Below are 20,328 nucleotides of genomic sequence, written 5' to 3'. Positions count from 1 at the left end.
ACATATTCTACTGCAAGCTTGTACAGAAGGTCACCAAGTGTTAGCGAAATTTTATTGTGCAATAATATGGTACTTTTTATTCAAACTATTTTTTTTCTCTAGTCCTAATAATAATGCATAGTCTTCCATGTTAATTGTGTTGGAACCTCAAGAAGCAAGTATATACTACATTAGTAGTACATTAACCTTGTCAATGTGACCAAATAGTCTATTGTTCTCTTGTGTAAGTTTGAAAAACTATTTCGTTTTTCAAACCTCAGAATAAAATTTAAGTAACAAGGCACTTGAAATATTTTTTTATGTAATAATATTATTTTGTCCCTGACAGAACATATAGAAACTGATTTTTTTTCTGTTAATAGTTGGCTCACTTTTCTGATCATGTCATGGAAATATTTCTAGTCTCTCATGTTCTTACTTGCCCTCTCATATTTCTTTCTTTATACCTCATTGTTGTTAACTGTGTCAATATAAACTAAACTTTTAGGCCCTCTGGTAGCAAATCTGCTTCAGTCAGCAGTTCCATTGGAGGAGCAAAACGAAAATATAGTACTCAGAGCACAGAGGATAACTCTGTGAAACAGCCAAAACTAGACTCCGGTGAGGGCCGGAAAGTTGCCAGTGTGTCAACATTAAATTTCAGAGGCAACTTATCTTCAAATTCTGCTTTCATTGTCAACAATGAAGGCTATGTGGAAGTCTACACTGACGGAGCTTGTGAAAAGAATGGAAGAAAAGGCGCTAAAGCAGGCATTGGTGTGTGGTTTGGTGACAATCACCCCTTGTAAGTGTGAATCAAGTACATTTAAAAAAATCTTATTACTATGTATATTTTGTTTTTAACCACTCTCTTTACATGAAGTATTCACAGTTCTGGATGTCCTGTTGTAGCTGGTTGCTTTGCTTCATCTGAAAGACTCTCTCCTCGTGACTATCCCTGCTCCATTACCACCTGGATACCTACTCATCATTGTTCATCCTACCTCCATACACACCAGCATTCCCCATGACCATGGCCTTGTTGCTGTTGAACACTTCCTCTCCCAATGTCCTTCAGACTCCAGACCCACCATCTCATTCCTTATACATCTAACCAGTTACACATCTACAAACAACTACTACTCCATTGGGGGGGGGGGGGGGGGGGGGAAGATATCTCAACAGTTCTGCAGCACAGCCCTAGTAACCCACATTGCATCCTCTTGTGCCATTCTGTTTATGGGCCACCTAGAGGAAAACCTTCCTAGGTTCCTAGGCACCCTTTGCCAGATTTAATTTCATCGATGGTGTTTCATGATCTGGACCCAGGGCCAGGACATCCTATCCTCATTCCTCCGCAGCCTCAATATTTCTCTTGCCATTCGCTTCATCTGGTTCTACTCAAGCCCAACATGTCGTCTTCGTGGATATTGACTTCCATCTCACTGGTAGCTCAAGCTGTACCCCTGTCAGTATCAAGCCCTAATCAACAACAGTACTTGTGTTTCTACAGCTGTCATCCCTTCCACATAAAGAAAATCTCTCCCATGTAGTCTCGCCACCTGTGGATGATGTATCTGCGATGCCAAAAATTCCTTTGTCCATTTTGCTGAAAATCTCTCAAAATCCACCACAGTGAGCAAGGTGGCGCAGTGGTTAGTTAGCACACTGAACTTGCATTCGGGAGGACGAGGGTTCAAGCCCGCATCTGGTCATCCTGATTTAGATTTTCTGTGATTTCCCTAAATTGCTTCAGGCAAATGCCAAGATGGTTCCTTTGAAAGGGCATGGCCAACTTCCTTCCCCATCCTTCCGATGGGACCGATGACCTCGTTGTTTGGTCACCTACCCCAAATCGACCAACCAACCAACCAAAAGCCTTCACGTACAGGTACTATCCCCAAAACCTAGTTCTCAAAAAGATTTCATGTGCCATATCCTCACAAACCCCTAATGATCCCATTATTCCCAAGAACCAGCTACAGAAAAGTACATTTCATGCTGGATTGGACCAATGAAACTGTGTCTTCACCAGAGCTTCAACTATGTGTCGTCATGCCCAGAAATGAGGGACAGCCTACCTACAACCCTTTCCATTCTTTCTAAAGTAGTATTCTGCTGCCCACCCAATCTATACAACACCCTGGTCCATCCCTAGGCCACCCCACTCCCAAACCATTGCCAGTGAGGTCAGATCCCTGTGGAAGACCCAGGTGCAGGACCTGCTCAACTCAACCACCCAGCACATCCTACTCCAGCCCTGTTACAGCCTCATCCTATCCTGTCAGAGGCCGAGCCACTTTTGAAAGCCGTCATGTTATACACCAGCTCTGGTGCAGTTTCTGCACAACATTTTATATTGGTACGACCACCTAGCAGCTGTCCACCAGAATGAATGCCATTGGCAAACTGTGGCCAAGGACGAGTTGACTGTCCAGTGGGGGAACACGCCGGTGAACACAACATGTCTGAGTTCAGTGGCTGCATCACAACTTGTGCCATGTGTATCCATCCTCTCAGCACCAGCTTTTCTGAAGTTCTACTCTGTACATCCTGTGCAGCTGTTGTCTCTCTCTGTCCCCGATTTTCTAACCCACTTACCCCTTACATGCCTATCCTATCTAAGCTGTCAGCCACCTTACCCCAACCCCTTTTCCCATTTTCCACCTCCTTGCTGCATCTACCCACACCACCTGACACAATCCTTCAGCCCAAAATACCTTGCTGTGCTGTGTGAGATCCTAACTGTATATGACAGAGGACATCTATAAAAGCTAAAAAACGTGTGGTTCACTTTGTGTTATAACGAAGTAGGGGAGACAGAGTTATGGATATAATATGCAAGTTGGAATGGCACCACTAAAATAAAAATGTTTTCCATTGCAGCAAACTGTGTAAAATGAACAACTTTCTCCTCAAAATGTGCCAAAATATTTAGTTGTATTCCACATACATAAAATAAAATAAGAAAAAAATAAATAAAATACAGTAAAATAAGGAAAAATCAGAGACCAAGGGTGGAGTTGTAGAGAGACAATTTGAAAGTGTTGCCTTGCGCTCTCTGTCAAGCATTTAATTATGACTTGTAGAGTAACCATGTAGATGTAGGGAAACAGCAGTGTAATGCCATTGCATGCATAACACAAGAGATGGTAAAATAAAAGGAAGGATTTTAAATAATGGTATTGTCTTTTGGCAATAGTTTACTTATGTTCCGGCTAGGAACGTTTGTTGACCTTATGATGTGACCCATATCTGTGGAGTGAACCATCATCTTACTGGCTGCAAGCGGATGTCTTGAATGTTTTTATTCTCATGCTGATGTTTTATCAGATGTATTGAGAGGAGCTGAGATACAAAAGCTGTTCATTTTATTTAGTGAGATAATTTTCTGTGATAGTGCTATCTTTTTTCTTTTAAGTGAGGGGCCTAATAATTTTATGAACGTTGAACAGAAATGTGTAAATTGAAAAGGTAGCTTGAACTATTAATAAAAAAGAATTGAATATTTCAGTTGGGAATGCATACTTTGCCTGCATAAAGATTTTCCTCAGTAGGACACTTACTGCATGAAATATTTTAATCCATGACTTCTTTTTCTGCAATATGTCTGATAATCCAATAGAAAGTGATTATCTTTTAAAAGAAATTTTTATTATCTTTTACAGAAATATATCTGAACCTGTTGTTGGGAGACCAACTAATAACACAGCAGAAATTCAGGCTGCAACTTATGCTGTGGAAACAGCAAAAAAAGCTGGTAATGAATGAATCATTTTCTTTTTAAAGAATAATTCTACCCAAGTTATTTTCTTTGTCTTTTTACTGGTGACTATAATTTACCTTCAGCAGTATGGTAATTAAGAATGTCATTAACTCAGCTTTGGCAGTAATGAGACAAGGAATGAGCCATACCAGCATGGCAATCGAGCAGAGTGACCTAAAAATAAACAAGTCATTAGTACTAGAATTGAAGGCTTTGAGTTTGACTCACTTCAGGAATGAACTGAGCTTTTAACTTTACCTTTCTATCACTGTTGGTCCTGAGCTGATTTCTAAGTTTAGTCTGCAACAGCGTACTGAGATTTTAATAGCATGTGCCTTATGTAATGGAACTGCCATTGGGGATCCTCTGGTATGTGTGCACACTGGCTCTCTTCCTTGATTGATTGTATGCAAGTGAAGATTCCATTGTCCTGGAACCTATCCACTACAAAACTAACTATTAAGGGACATATTCTATACACCATGAGCCACACTAGAGAGGTTTTTTCCCAAAACCGGTTTTTGGATTTATAACCCATCATCAGTGGCCTTTGATACAGAGGAACGAACAGCTGTACGTATATCAATTTCTATAAAATGACAACTGTATACATAGTCGCAGTAATATGTGTCTACTTACATTATGTCCTTTTGCAGCATACAACAGGATACGAAATCTGTTCTTCATATACTGTTTGTAGTGTATGATATTGCTGTCAAATCTTTGGCAGTGACAATTTCTGATTACATTTGACATAACTGTCACATAATGTAAACATGGAACTGACATGTCAAAGAACTTACATTACATGTCTTTTGTTATTTCTGAGGTCATATTTATATACATCTGTGAAATGGATTCATATGTGTAAATGACAGCCTTTTGCTAATTGCTGTATCAACGTAGAGTATAGAACAGGTCATGCCGAATTAGACAGTTTTATATGCAGGACATAAACTCCAAACCAAAATTATTTGGTTAAAACACTGTTGAAATTTTGTATATGCATCTTATTCCTTAGCTCTTTTTATTTGTTAAGGATGTTGTCTGGTTGTTTTTGTCACATAGGTATATATTTCAATTTTTTCTAGAATATTTAATAATCTCCTTTTTCTGCTTTATGGAGAATGGTGATATTTTGGTTAATGTCATTAGCAGAATACTTGTATTCTCTTAAATGAGCACTGAATAGTGAGGGGTTGTGGTCATTGGTAGCCCTTGGTCTCATGTTACTCTTAGGAAAAGCCATGTATTGTGTGACTTATGAACTTTACCGTACATGTGAAAATGTTTTTATTGTTTCAATCATCCGACTTAATATGATGCTTGTGCAGTTTCATCATTCAGACTTTAATAATGACATGTAATATCAAATAACCATTTTTTTTAACCTAGTTGAGAAACCTGGCGTTGCCTGGGTCAGAATATATGGCACAAGTGAAGGCACGTGTACCATTGTAGATATGAGATGTATACAGACATACCATAAGCACAAACTAAGTTGACACTCGGAGCGGTGGCTGGTGGGAGTGACTATGAAGGCATTTCCTATTCAGGGTCGCTCCGGTTAGCCACCGCACTGAGTGGCAACTTAGTTTGCATGTATAGTACATTTCTTTAAGGATGTCGTGAATGCAGTTATCCTGTTATTAAGGTAGTTTGGTCATGGTGCATGTGGCACTGGATCATTGTGATTGGCACAAATCCACAAAGTATGGAGCAATACTCTTAGATAAAGCTAAGTAATATATGACTTATGAACTTTACCACATACGTGAAAATATTTCTATTTTCATGGCACGGTGTAATGGTGATAGTCCTGTCCTCGTGTTTCATCTATACTGTGGTGGGTGGAAGTGGTTGATTGTGGTTGGCAGATATCTCGGTATAATGTGTGATGTGGAACACTTAATTTTCATAGAAAAGTATATATTGTATATGACATTTGAGCTTTAACATTTTAGTTAATATACTCGCTTATACAGTCCTCACTCGGTTCCATCCATACTGGCACTGACACTGTATTATGAAGACATACCTAAAAGTATGTATTGCTCTGTATTTTGTGGATTTTTGCCCACCACACTCATCCACTGCCAAGAACTGTGACCAAACTATCTTACTAACAGGATAACTGAATTCATAATATTCTTAATGGGATATATGTCTGTATGATGCTCATATCTAGAATGGTACTCGTGCCTTCTCCAGTGCCATATATTCTGACCTGGGCAATGCCGGGTTTCTCAGCTAGTACCTTATAAAACATGCTATAATCGCAGAAGGATTCCCCATATAGCTTTTTTTTTTAACATGATTCACACAGTTTGAAGAGACAGTGAAGGTCAGAGAAAGTCAGCATCTACATTGATACTCTGCAAATCACATTTAAGTGCCTGGCAGAGGGTTCATTGAACCACCTTTAACGATTCTCTATTATTCCAATCTCGTATAGTGCGCAAAAAGAATGAACACCTTTATCTTTCCATATGAGCTCTGATTTCCCTTATTTTAACGTGGTGATAGTTCCTTCCTATGTAGGTCAGAGTCAACAAAATATTTTCACATCCAGAGGAGAAAGTTGGTGATTGGAATTTCGTGAGAAAATTCTGTCGCAACGAACAATGCCTTTATTTTAATGACGTTTAGCCCAAATCCTGTATCATTTCTATGTCACTCTCTATGGTAAGGATCCCACACTGCACAGCAGTATTCTAAAGATGATGGACAACCATAGTGTAGGCAGTCTCCTTAGTAGGTCTGTTACATTTTATAAGTGTCCTACCAGTAAAACACAGTCTTTGGTTAGCCTTCCCCACATTTTCTTTGTGTTCATTCCAATTTAAGTTGTTGTAATTGTAATAACTAGATATTTAGTTGAATTTACGGCTTTTAGATTAGACTGATTTATCATGTAACCGAAGTTTAACGAGTTTCTTTTAGCACTCATGTGGGTGACCTCACACTTTTCGTTATTTAGAGTCAACTGCCACTTTTCACACCATTCAGATATCTTTTCTAAATTGTTTAGCAGTTTGTTTTACTCTTCTGATGACATTATTAGTCGATAAACAACAGCGTCATCGGCAAACAACCAAAGATGGCTGCTCAGATTGTCTTCAAAATCGTTTATATAGATAAGGAACAACAAAGGGCCTATAACACTACCTTGGGGAACGCTAGAAATCACTTCTGTTTTACTCGATGACTTTCCGTCAATTACTACGAACTGTGACCTCTGTAACAGGAAATCACAAATCCAGTTACATAACTGGGACGATATTCCATAAGCACACAATTTCACTATGAGCCACTTGTGTGGTATCATGTCAAAAGCCTTCCGGAAATACAGAAATATGGAATCGATCTGAAATCCCTTGTCAATAGCCCTCAACACTTCATGTGAATAAAGAGTTAGTTGTGTTTCACAGGAACGATGTTTTAAAACCCATGTTGACTATGTGTCAGTAGACTGTTTTATTCGAGATAATTCATAATGTTCGAACACATTATATGTTCCAGAATCCTGCTGCATATCGACGTTAATGATATGGACCAATAATTTAGTGGATTGCTCCTACTACCTTTCTTGAATATTGGTGTGACCTGTGCAACTTTCCAGTCTATGGGTACGGATCTTTCGTCGAGCGAACAGTTGTATATGATTGTTAAGTATGGAGCTAATGCACCAGCATACTCCGAAAGAAACCTAATTGGTATACAGTCTGGACCAGAAGACTTGCTTTTGTTAAGGGATTTAAGTTGCTTCACTACACCGAGGATATTTACTTCTACGTTACTCATGTTGGCAGCTGTTCTCGATTCGAATTCTGGAATATTTACTTCGTCTTCTTTTGTGAAGGCATTTCGGAAGGCTGTGTTTAGTAACTGTGCTTTGGCAGCACTGTCTTCGATAGTATCTCCATTTCTATCACACAGAGAAGGCATTGATTGATTCTTGCTGCTAACATACTTCACATATGACCAGAATCTCTTTGGATTTTCTGCCAGGTTTCAAGACAAAGTTTCATTGTGGAAACTGTTATAAGCATCTCACATTGAAGTCCACGCTAAATTTCAGTCTTCTGTAAAAGATCGCCTATCTTGGGGATTTTGCGTCTGTTTAAATTTGGCATGTTTGTTTCGATGTTTCTGCTACAGTGTTCTAACCTGTTTTGTGTACCAAGGAGGATCAGCTCCATCGTTTGTTAATTTTGTTTGGTATAAATCTCTCAATTGCTACCGATACTATTTCTTTGAATTTAAGCCACATCTAGTCTACACTTATATTATCAATTTGGAATGAGTGGAGATTGTCTTTCAGGAAGGCGTCAAGTGAATTTTTATCTGCTTTTTTGAATAGGTATATACCATGTACAAGCTTGCTGTACGACATATTGAAAAAACCTTTCATTTTATGCAGTGTGGGATGTCAAGAAAATGTTGCCAATACAATTAAAGTAGAAACACAATCACCCAGAAAATTCCAATCAAACCTATGACTATGTCCATGCCAAAAGCTGCTTGACAGTCAATTGAATCATTTTTAAATAGTAAGATCTCAGTGAACTCCTGTCCAATGGGCTTTCAAAATTGAAAATAGCAGGTTCTCAATGAACTCCTGTGCAGATGCTGGAGAGACATTCGAACAGATATTTCCAGGTAGTCAAGTTGTTTCCAGTTTCAAACTGGGTACAACACAATGCAAATTCAAATGTAGGATGAACTGTGGAACTGTGGTCTAGCTTCCCATTTTTCTTATGAACTTAAAAATAAGTAGCATCAGTGTGATGATTTGTCCTATGTCTTGATGAATCATTAGCTAAAATTGTAGAGAGAGTTCAGATGGATATATTTCTGATTTTTTTAAATGTCAATTTCAGAGTTCGTACAGAGTATTTCAACAGTGTGTTTTTCCTCAGAGCTACTGCACAAGATATTCTTAATGGTTTTGTTGCTGGAATCTGACCATTACATCCAAAAAATGTTCTTCAAATTTCATGGATGGACCTAGTGCGAATTTAAAATTTTGAGACAGAAAAGAAAATTATGGAATAGAATCCTGATTGAAAAAACTCATTAACATTGTAGTTTGTGGGCTGCATGTTGGCGGTGGAACAGTGCAGTCTGCTCTACAAAGTGGGCTTTGGATGATTTTTTGCTAAAAGCATATTTTCACTGATTCTCCTGCCCACTGTGTGGAGTATACTGAACTAACTGGGAAACAGTGTTGCCTTTAAAACATGTTAGTACTCAGTGGGTGGAACTGTGTTGTGTGTTGATAGAGTTTTGTCAATTCTGAATGATATTCAAACAATGAAAATGATTAATTATTGATAATATATTGTAAATGGATGGGTAAAAAGCCTTCTCACCAAGCGTTGGCAGGGGAACACACACACAGTAGGATATAACTTTCACAAGTTTTAAGAGCCAGCGGCTCCTTCTTCTGGCGGTAGAGTTGAAGGGAAAGGAAGAGGGGTGAAGGTAAAGGACTGGAGCAGTTTAGGGAAAGGAATGCAGTTTAGAAAAGTCACCCAGAACCCTGGGTCTGGGGAGACTTACTGGATGGGATGAGAAGGAAAGACTGATTCATCCAACAGAATATTTCTGACATTGTATACTTTGCACAAGTAAAAATTGGGTCACAGAACACTGTACTTCTAAACTATTTTCATTGAATGGATGCACAATCGTAACTAAGTCCTTAGACATTATTTGCATGAATATTAATCAAACAAATGAGGAACACTCTTTACAAGGTTGCCAACTGTCACTTAACAAAAATTTCAGTTATCTGAGTTAGGTGTGTTTAATTATTGAATGACCATTGTATCAGCACAAACAAGACTTAAATCTAAACTGGCGTTTTTCAAAACTATGTCTTTAGAATTTGAACTATTTCTAAGAAAGTTTCAAAGTTGTGTCCCTCATGCTCCCTGTTTTCAGATTTTCAAATTGTTGCACAATACGTTGGAGACGTTTATTAAGAATGGCAAAATACCAAGTACAAAGTCTGCACTCTTCTCCTTGAACCTAAAAACTAGGCCAACTTGTGTGACTTAAAAAATATAGAAACCAGCATTGATTTCTAAAGCAAAAAGTTTATTGAAGTAATCAAACGAATCATTCTCAGATTCACAATTTTAGATTGGAGTGTCAGAGCTTAGTAATCATAGTAATTGAAAAGTTACTAGAAAAATGCCCAACCAAGTACAAAACTTAAAGATTTCTCATCATTAGGGACTAATATAATAACTAAACTAAAATTTAGTTTCTGAACCTGGCAATAATGAAGATTCTGTTTCTGCTTAACATTCAGGTTAATAAACAAGTATCTTACTGTAAGACTTGAAAATTGGTGTGATACTTAAAGTGTAATCAGAATAATGTGGCATGCTAGTTAGTTTTTTGCTCACATATATTGCTCACCTATTGGATAAAGATATTTAAATGATGCTTCAGATCATTTATGTTTTGGTCTTACAGGAGTCAAAAAATTACTTGTCCACACAGACTCAAATTTCTTGATTAGTTGTATTACACAATGGATAAAAAAATGGAAGAAAAATGATTGGCGTGTACAAGGAGGAGAACCTGTTAAAAACAAAGATGACCTTATTGTTTTGGATAACAAACTGCAAGGCATTGATGTGAAATGGGTGAGCCTGAAGAACCAATGCATAAAATGCTTTTTATTGATGTATTCACGATCTCATTCGTAAATTAACTAAGTTGTTTTCTTCTTTATTTGCAGAACCATGTACGAGGACATTGTGGTCTTCATGGAAATGAGATGGCAGATCATCTAGCTCGAGAAGGTGCAAAACGATATGTACAATTTGCATATGATGAAGATTTTGATGATCTCTCACAACTGTAAATGATAATGTAAGTTGTTGCCAGAGAATTATGAAAGCATATGTCCTATTTGGAAAATATAGAATTCTTTGTTGCAGTCGAATGTGAAATATTTCTGAAATGAAGTGTGTCTGTCTCTGAAATGTGTCTCCTTAGTTGTATGTAGTATATGCGTGTAGGGTTTCTTAGTCCTTAACCATTGAAACACTTTCATTTTGCTGCTATTTGGATAATGCTCCGAGGGAATCACTTAAAGAGCATAATAAAGTTGAGTATAGAGCTATTATTAACATGTACCTAGATATTAATTCCTATTGAGTCTTATGTAAGAAGCAGTAGAAATAAATATTTCATTTTGATTGTCATTAGTTCTTCAGATAAGCAGGGTTTGTGAGACGTATTTTATGGTTTTTAAATAACAGCATTTTTGCTTTAAGTTCGTCATATTTTCACACATTTTATTCACTGTGATTATATCCTTGTGTAAGTTCGTCTTGAGAATTAGCCTTTGTTGCCACATTAAGTTAGAGTTGTTCCTGGGAATGGAAAATTAATGTTGATGTGTTCTTGCATAAAGCATTACTGTTAAAACATCGTATTGGTCACCCAAAGCCACGACGGTTTCTCTTGCTTTGAACTTTTCAGGATAAATTGTCCTGTACTTAAGAAATAATAGTCATTTTTGTGTTCTTACACATTCTGACTAGCAGAGGTCCTTTCAGCCAGCCAGGCTTGGAAATACAAATTGAAAGATGTTAAACGTGGTCAAATTGTCGCAGTGAACAAATAAGATTGCCATTGTTTTATGGCTGACAACATCTGTAATTAATATAATCAATCCCTGTGTAGTTTGATAGTGACTATTATAAGATTTGAAACCATCTCTCTGTAAAAGTGAGTCATTTCACCTTTTTTTTATGGTAGGATATTTTGGTGCAGTGTGAGGTGTAACCTGCAACTTGTCCAGAGGTACATGTTCCACCTATTCCTCGATGTTAGAAAAAGGATGATGGTGTAAAAGTCTCAGTAGCTTAGTAGTAAGTGTGAAATCCACTGTTTGAGGATGTTATAATTTGTTGGTACAATCCATGGAATGGGATGCGTACACAAGAAATCATCAGAAGGCGACCCTGATTCAGAAGACATGCAGCTAAAACTTGTGCAAGGTACCAAGAGGCTGCAGAAATTTAATCCCATTATCAGCATTAATATTATATGTTGCGAGGAGAAGAAACACATTTATCAGCTGAGGGACATGATGAGAACAAGTAGAAGTGGTGTAAGTGATTTTGCAGCAAATACGGAGAAAATTCCAGTAAAATAACATTGAAATACAGGGTGTTAAAATGGACCAACAGAAGACAACAAGTACCCTGACAACTAAGTAAATAATGGTCAGCAATGAAATCAAAAGTGAAGTAAGAAGTTTTATAGGTTTCTGGGGAACTTTTACTGAATGAATTAACCCATCACAAAGCGGAAGATGAGCTGGATAAACGATACCGGTGGCAGTCGTAAGCAGCTGTCGGTTTCAATGCTATGAGTCATCACATCAGTCGTCAGCTACAGTGGTGCAATAAATCCCAGTGTCAGTTGCAGCCCACATCCCACTGGACAATGGCATCTTTTTCGCTGGACTGACCAGCTTCTCACCGGCAATTCATTGCTATGAGAGCTACCCTCTAGTAGCGCAGTGAGCCATGAAACATAAAATTTTGTTAGTGTGTGAGGTTCTTTTTTAATTTTTTTTGTTGGTTGGTGGTTCAATGGTTGAAGCTAATGTATTTCAATTTGTAGGCCCATGTTCAGTAGGAGCATGGATACGATGCCAGAGTAGTTTTAGTTAGCACTCGGAAATCTAATTGTACTGATTTAAATAAGAAGGTCAGCTCTGTTGAAACAAATTTAAATGCTGTTCAAACCAATGTAAATAATAAGGTAGAAACATAATTGCATACTACTGAAACTGATTTAAGTGGCAGAATTAACACTCTGTGAAGAATTGAAGAATCAAGTTGATAGCCTGTCAAGTAATTTTGATGCTACCAAACAAGAACTATCAAATTACAAGAAGGTGAGTTTGTCAGTACAGAGGCCACACTAACTAAATACCTAAGGGTTTACATAAAGCACTGAAGAGCATTGTGACTTAATTAGATTTTAGTTAAAGGAACAATTTAAAGAAGTATACAAACAAGTAAAACAGATAGCATTTATATCTGATGAGGAATTTGAACAGATGGAAAAACCAAATTTCAGAAGTGTGAGGTTGGGTAGAGGCATTAGAACGGGGTCAAGACGTTATAAATGTAAACAATAACACGTTTTGACCAGTTTGGAGGAATGCCCCCAACGTTTTCTTGAACAAAAAGTAATTGAAAAACTAGAATCTGCTAGTGCTGCACTAAATTCTTCTGTCAAGATGGAAGAAAGATGCACTCAGTTCAGAAAATTGTGGGAAGAATTCAAAAAGACAGAAAATGAAATCAGTAAAAGATATGTTACAGAGAACAATAGCCTGACTACTGCAGTAGTAAAAGATATGGAGTTGGGGAAGGTATGAATTTCTCCAAACAGTTTCCAAAAGTCAAACCTGAGGATGAAGTTCATCCTGTTTATTTTCTCAGTGTGTTTTCAAGATCATTATGCAAGAACTGGGAAGATTCTGAAAGGAAAGTTTTTAAGCTACATTTTCTAGTGGGGAATATAGCTGAATGGGGGACTGCTCATTCAGAAGATTTTAAATGATTGGAAAAGTTTGAAGAAATGCTGGTCACATAGTACATAAGAAAAACTGGTATTAGAACTATTGGATCCAAGACATTATAATTAGTTTGAAAGGTGGTTATAAAAATTATATTGAGTAGCGTATTACAATATAGAAATATTTAGATAACCCAATAGAAGGGATACTGTTAGTAGAAATATTGGTCTAACAATTACCAGATTTTGTGAGTAGGGGGGGGGGGGGGGGGAGGGGAAATCCCTATAATAAAAAAATAAATATTGAAGACACAGTAAAAGGCTTGTTGATATATAATAAATAGTACAAGGGAAGGTCGGAAAGTAACACATGATAATTTTATTACCAAAAGGTTTAATCGGTAATAAAAAAAAGATGACAAATGAACTTATATCTTTTACCTATTTTGCTACATAGTTACTAATGTTGTCGTCACATTTCTCCCGTCATGGTACCAGTTTCAATATGCCCTGTTCGTAGAAATTCATTTACTTGGAGTATAGCCATCTGCGGACTGCTGATTTCACATTCACATCTGTCACAAAGTGATAGCCAACCAGGAATTTCTTCTGAGTCCAAACAGATGAAAGACTGATGGTGCAAGGTCCGGAGTTTGTGGTGGATGCTGGAGCACCTCCTACCCAAATTTGGTGATTTTCTCGCAAACAGGAGCAGCAGCATGGGGGCAAGCATTGTCATGAAGAAGTTTGTGGTGTTTGTCATGAAGTACGCAACAGAACTTAACCAACATTTTAATGAAGACTGCAGCATCCAAAGCAGTCCCGTATTCTGCTAAGTCCACCAGTAACACACCATGCATAGTCCAGAACACTGTCACAAGCAATTTTCTAACAGATTGAGTTACTTCGATTTCTTTTCTCATGTTGGGGAACCGGTATGTTTCCATACCATAGAGGCCTGCTTGGTTTCAGGCCTGTAGTGGTACGCCTGCGGCTCATCACCAATGACAATTCCTTTCAGAAAGTCATACCCTTCTGCAGTGTAACGCATTATGTGAGCCAAGCTAGTCATCATTTGCTGTCCCCTGTGGTGGTCTGTCACATTCTTAAGCATCTAGTGAGCACTAACTTTACAAAATTTCAATGTATCATTGAACAACATGGTTCACCATACCATAGGAAATGTTGAACTGCTGCAATAAGGTTGCAGTAGCACACTCTGGTTGTTCAAAATTGCTGCCTCAGTGGCTCCGACATTCTGTGAGGTTGCAGCTGTTGCTGGTTGTTTGGGGTGTGGTGAATCTCTTACGCTTACATGACTCTCTTTTAAGAATGAACACCACCTGGAGACATTGCTACAGGCCTTGTTGATAAGTAGTTGGGTTTGCAGATAAATTTTATAGGGGAGGTTGAGTAGGATATTATTTGAGAGATGGCTGATACAATATTACATTGTAGCAATATTTGTGACTATTAGTTTACAAATGCTCAAAGGTGAGGTGATGAATGAATGGTGACATATAGATGAATGAAGCTGATATGATGACATAGTTGATGACTGACATGAGTAGATACTAACCTACTCTGGCGTACAGTAAGGGTGTGTTTAGGGTCACTTTTAGTGGAGCTGTATGGTGAAGCTGAAACAAGCCATTATGTAATGCATGTAAGTCTTTTCATCCTCTGACGTTTCAGTCAAGTACTTTCGCGGTGGTGGATGACATGGGAATCAGCCTTTGGAATCTGTTTTCCTTCTTCCTTTCACATAAACACATTCATTCTCAATCTTTTCCTTTCGTACGTTTCCATTACGAATACCAGCTCTATCTTTCCTCTGTCCGTATGCAATAGTTTCTATTGATGAAATCCTTCCTTTTTCTGACCAATCTAGTGGTGAGTATATCCTGTATTCATGGTAAACAGCTGCAAGATGTCTGGTTAGGTACAGGCTAACTCGCATAAGACACACACACACACACACACACACACACACACTCACACTCTCTCTCTCTCTCTCTCTCTCTCTCTCTCTCTTTTGAGCATAATTTACATTATTTTCCAGTGGCTTTAGGGTTGTCGTGTTGATGATGAGTGGGAGAATGAGGGAAGGTGATGGGAACTATGCAGATAAAAACTGTTGGACATGTATTTATTCATCTGCGAGAATCAGTCATTTAAATTGCAGATTATAGAATGAAAGCTATACTTTGTTGTTGTTGTTGTTGTTGTTGTTGTTGTTGTGGTCTTCAGTCCTGAGACTGGTTTGATGCAGCTCTCCATGCTACGCTATCCTGTGCAAGCTTCTTCATCTCCCAGTACCTACTGCAACCTACATCCTTCTGAATCTGCTTAGTGTATTCATCTCTTGGTCTCCCTCTACGATTTTTACCCTCCACGCTGCCCTCCAATGCTAAATTTGTGATCCCTTGATGCCTCAAAACATGTCCTACCAACCGATCCCTTCTTCTAGTCAAGTTGTGCCACAAACTTCTCTTCTCCCCACTCCTATTCAATACCTCCTCATTAGTTACGTGATCTACCCACCTTATCTTCAGCATTCTTCTGTAGCACCACATTTCTAAAGCTTCTATTCTCTTCTTGTCCAAACTGGTTATCGTCCATGTTTCACTTCCATACATGGCTACACTCCATACAAATACTTTCAGAAATGACTTCCTAACACTTAAATCTATACTCGATGTTAACAAATTTCTCTTCTTCAGAAACGATTTCCTTGCTATTGCCAGTCTACATTTTATATCCTCTCTACTTCGACCATCATCAGTTATTTTGCTCCCTAAATAGCAAAACTCCTTTACTACTTTAAGTGTCTCATTACCTAATCTAATCCCCTCAGCATCACCCGATTTAATTTGACTACATTCCATTATCCTCGTTTTGCTTTTGTTGATGTTCATCTTATATCCTCCTTTCAAGACACAGTCCATTCCGTTCAACTGCTCTTTCAAGTCCTTTGCTGTCTCTGACAGAATTACAATGTCATCGGCGAACCTCAAAGTTTTTACTTCTTCTCCATGAATTTTAATACCTACTCCGAATTTTTCTTTTGTTTCCTTTACTGCTTGCTCAATATACAGATTGAATAACATCGGGGAGAGGCTACAACCCTGTCTCACTCCTTTCCCAACCACTGTTTCCCTTTCATGCCCCTCGACTCTTATAACTGCCATCTGGTTTCTGTACAAATTGTAAATAGCCTTTCGCTCCCTGTATTTTACCCCTGCCACCTTCAGAATTTGAAAGAGAGTATTCCAGTTAACGTTGTCAAAAGCTTTCTCTAAGTCTACAAATGCTAGAAACGTAGGTTTGCCTTTCCTTAATCTTTCTTCTAAGATAAGTCGTAAGGTTAGTATTGCCTCACGTGTTCCAACATTTCTACGGAATCCAAACTGATCTTCCCCGAGGTCGGCTTCTACCAGTTTTTCCATTCGTCTGTAAAGAATTCGTGTTAGTATTTTGCAGCTGTGACTTATTAAACTGATAGTTCGGTAATTTTCACATCTGTCAACACCTGCTTTCTTTGGGATTGGAATTATTATATTCTTCTTGAAGTCTGTGGGTATTTCGCCTGTCTCATACATCTTGCTCACCAGATGGTAGAGTTTTGTCATGACTGGCTCTCCCAAGGACATCAGTAGTTCTAATGGAATGTTGTCTACTCCCGGGGCCTTGTTCCAACTCAGGTCTTTCAGTGCTCTGTCAAATTCTTCACGCAGTATCTTATCTCCCATTTCATCTTCATCTACATCCTCTTCCATTTCCATAATATTGTCCTCAAGTACATCGCCCTTGTATAAGCCCTCTATATACTCTTTCCACCTTTCTGCCTTCCCTTCTTTGCTTAGAACTGGGTTGCCATCTGAGCTCTTGATATTCATACAAGTGGTTCTCTTTTCTCCAAAGGTCTCTTTAATTTTCCTGTAGGCAGTATCTATCTTACCCCTAGTGAGACAAGCCTCTACATCCTTACATTTGTCCTCTAGCCATCCCTGCTTAGCCATTTTGCACTTCCTGTCGATCTCATTTTTGAGACGTTTGTATTCCTTTTTGCCTGCTTCATTTACTGCATTTTTATATTTTCTCCTTTCATCAATTAAATTCAATGTTTCTTCTGTTACCCAAGGATTTCTATTAGCCCTCGTCTTTTTACCTACTTGATCCTCTGCTGCCTTCACTACTTCATCCCTCAGAGCTACCCATTCTTCTTCTACTGTATTTCTTTCCCCCATTCCTGTCAATTGTTCCCTTATGCTCTCCCTGAAACTCTGTACAACCTCTGGTTCTTTCAGTTTATCCAGGTCCCATCTCCTTAAATTCCCACCTTTTTGCAGTTTCTTCAGTTTCAATCTGCAGTTCATAACCAATAGATTGTGGTCAGAATCCACATCTGCCCCTGGAAATGTCTTACAATTTAAAACCTGGTTCCTAAATCTCTGTCTTACCATTATATAATCTATCTGATACCTTTTAGTATCTCCAGGATTCTTCCAGGTATACAACCTTCTTTTATGATTCTTGAACCAAGTGTTAGCTATGATTAAGCTATGCTCTGTGCAAAATTCTACAAGGCAGCTTCCTCTTTCATTTCTTCCCCCCAATCCATATTCACCTACTATGTTTCCTTCTCTCCCTTTTCCTACTGACGAATTCCAGTCACCCATGACTATTAAATTTTCGTCTCCCTTCACTACCTGAATTATTTCATTTATCTCGTCATACATTTCATCAATTTCTTCATCATCTGCAGAGCTAGTTGGCATATAAACTTGTACTACTGTAGTAGGCATGGGCTTTGTGTCTATCTTGGCCACAATAATGCGTTCACTATGCTGTTTGTAGTAGCTAACCCGCACTCCTATTTTTTTATTCATTATGAAACCTACTCCTGCATTACCCCTATTTGATTTTGTATTTATAACCCTGTAATCACCTGACCAAAAGTCTTGTTCCTCCTGCCACCGAACTTCACTAATTCCCACTATGTCTAACTTAAACCTATCCATTTCCCTTTTTAAATTTTCTAACCTACCTGCCCGATTAAGGGATCTGACATTCCACGCTCCGATCCGTAGAATGCCAGTTTTCTTTCTCCTGATAACGACGTCCTCTTGAGTAGTCCCTGCCCGGAGATCCGAATGGGGGACTATTTTACCTCCGGAATATTTTACCCAAGAGGACGCCATCATCATTTAATCATACAGTAAAGCTGCATGTCCTCGGGATAAATTACGGCTGTAGTTTCCCCTTGCTTTCAGCCATTCGCAGTACCAGCTCAGCCAGGCCGTTTTGGTTAATGTTACAAGGCCAGATCAGTCAATCATCCAGACTGTTGCCCCTGCAACTACTGAAAAGGCTGCTGCCCCTCTTCAGGAACCACATGTTTGTCTGGCCTCTCAACAGATACCCTTCCGTTGTGGTTGCACCTACAGTACGGCCATCTGTATCGCTGAGGCACGCAAGCCTCCCCACCAACGGCAAGGTCCATGATTCATGGGGGGGAGCTATACTTTAAGGTCAGAAAAAAAATCTATCCTTTTAATTAAAGACATCTAAGTAAAAGTATTCCCAAATGATGAATATATTTGATATAAACTGAAGGAAAGAATGAAATTAATTATATCATTTTTAGTCAAAGACTGAAATGAAGTTAAATGCAAAAGAAGCTCAAGTTTGAGCATAATGTTCTGTCTGTGGATACGAATTGAAAGTCACTAACTGTATTTTGTCTAATTAGATATTTTACACAACACAGTTTTCTTAGTGGGGGCATGCAAACTGTATCTCATCCAGAGGTACATGGACCATGTATTCCTCGATGTTAGAAAAAAAGTGAGCATGTAAAAGCATAGTTAGCTTAGTAGTAGGTGAGAGCAGCCCACTGTTGGAGGTTGTTGTAATGTATAGGTAAAATCAATGAAATGGGATGCATACAGAATATCTACAAGGCGCGATAGCACCCTAGCAGACCTCCTTGCTGTGTGGACATTTTATTTTGCTGTGCTATCACTACTTGGAGGCTTTAGTTAGTTATGTGTTCCATTGATCAATCTAACGGTAATCATTATAATGTGGAACGTGTCAAGTGCATAAGAAGTGAACACATGAATCGAGGTTTTTAAGCTTAAAATTTTTATTTACCCCATTCCCGTAAATGACACAAAATGCATATATTATACCTATAGATTTATTTATTCCTATTCAAGAATTCCTCTGTGGTATAGAAGGAGTTTTCAAGGAGATATGATTTCAGTTTGTTTTTGAAACTATTGCTACTGTCTGTCAGACATTTTATTTCATCTGGTAATTTATTGAAAAGTTTCACTGCAGTAAATTTTAAACCTTTCTCTGTCAAAGATAAGTTAAGTAGAGGATATTGTAAGTCTTTCTTTCTTTCTTCTGGTATTATAATCATGAATGTCACTGTTGTTTTTAAACTGGTCCACGTTGAAGAGAAAATATTTCATTACTGAGTAAATGTACTGTTAGCCTGTTGTAAGAATTCCTAACCTTTTAAAAAGATGTCTACAAGATGTGCGGCTATGAGCTCCACACATTATTCTAACGACTCTCCTTTGAGTAGTGAATACTTTTTGCCCAAGTGTTGAGTTATTCCAAAATATTATTCCATATGACATCAGAGAGTGACTGTGTGCAAAGTATGTTAGCTTACTAGTTTCTATATCCTCAAAATTGACAATTATTCTGACTACAAAAGTTGTTGAATCTAGTCGTTTTCGGAGTTCCAAAATATGAATATGATGTTTTGGACATCTCGGAGAAGTGCCATCAGTAATTGTAAAAACAAAAGAAGAATGAAAAAGGATTTGTGCATTCATTACTAAGTTAAACTTTGGGCATTAAATGTGACAGATATATTTAGATATGTGTTGATATAATGACTTAGAAATTCCAGGTCTGTTACAGCTGTTACAGTATATTGTAAGATTGTTCACAACGATTTACAATACAACACTTTTGTGAGATTATGTTAAGATATA

The 20,328-nt window shown here is 38.1% G+C and overlaps 1 protein-coding gene across 1 annotated transcript in view; it reads left to right on the top strand.

Moving 5' to 3' along the window:
* Positions 1-20,328, top strand: part of LOC126251959 (ribonuclease H1) — a 121,662-nt gene that overhangs the window by 83,307 nt on the left and 18,027 nt on the right. Inside the window, exons 3-6 of the mRNA XM_049952726.1 lie at positions 488-784; positions 3,648-3,739; positions 10,235-10,407; positions 10,503-10,636. Of these exons, the coding sequence (XP_049808683.1) occupies positions 488-784; positions 3,648-3,739; positions 10,235-10,407; positions 10,503-10,628 (688 nt within the window). The 3' untranslated portion in view covers positions 10,629-10,636. The remainder of the gene's footprint in view (positions 1-487; positions 785-3,647; positions 3,740-10,234; positions 10,408-10,502; positions 10,637-20,328) is intronic.

Source organism: Schistocerca nitens, chromosome 1 (genome assembly GCF_023898315.1).
Source record: "Schistocerca nitens isolate TAMUIC-IGC-003100 chromosome 1, iqSchNite1.1, whole genome shotgun sequence".
Classification (NCBI taxonomy): Eukaryota; Metazoa; Arthropoda; class Insecta; order Orthoptera; family Acrididae; genus Schistocerca; species Schistocerca nitens.
Note: the sequence above shows the minus strand (reverse complement) of the source record. Positions and strands in the feature narration are given on the sequence as shown.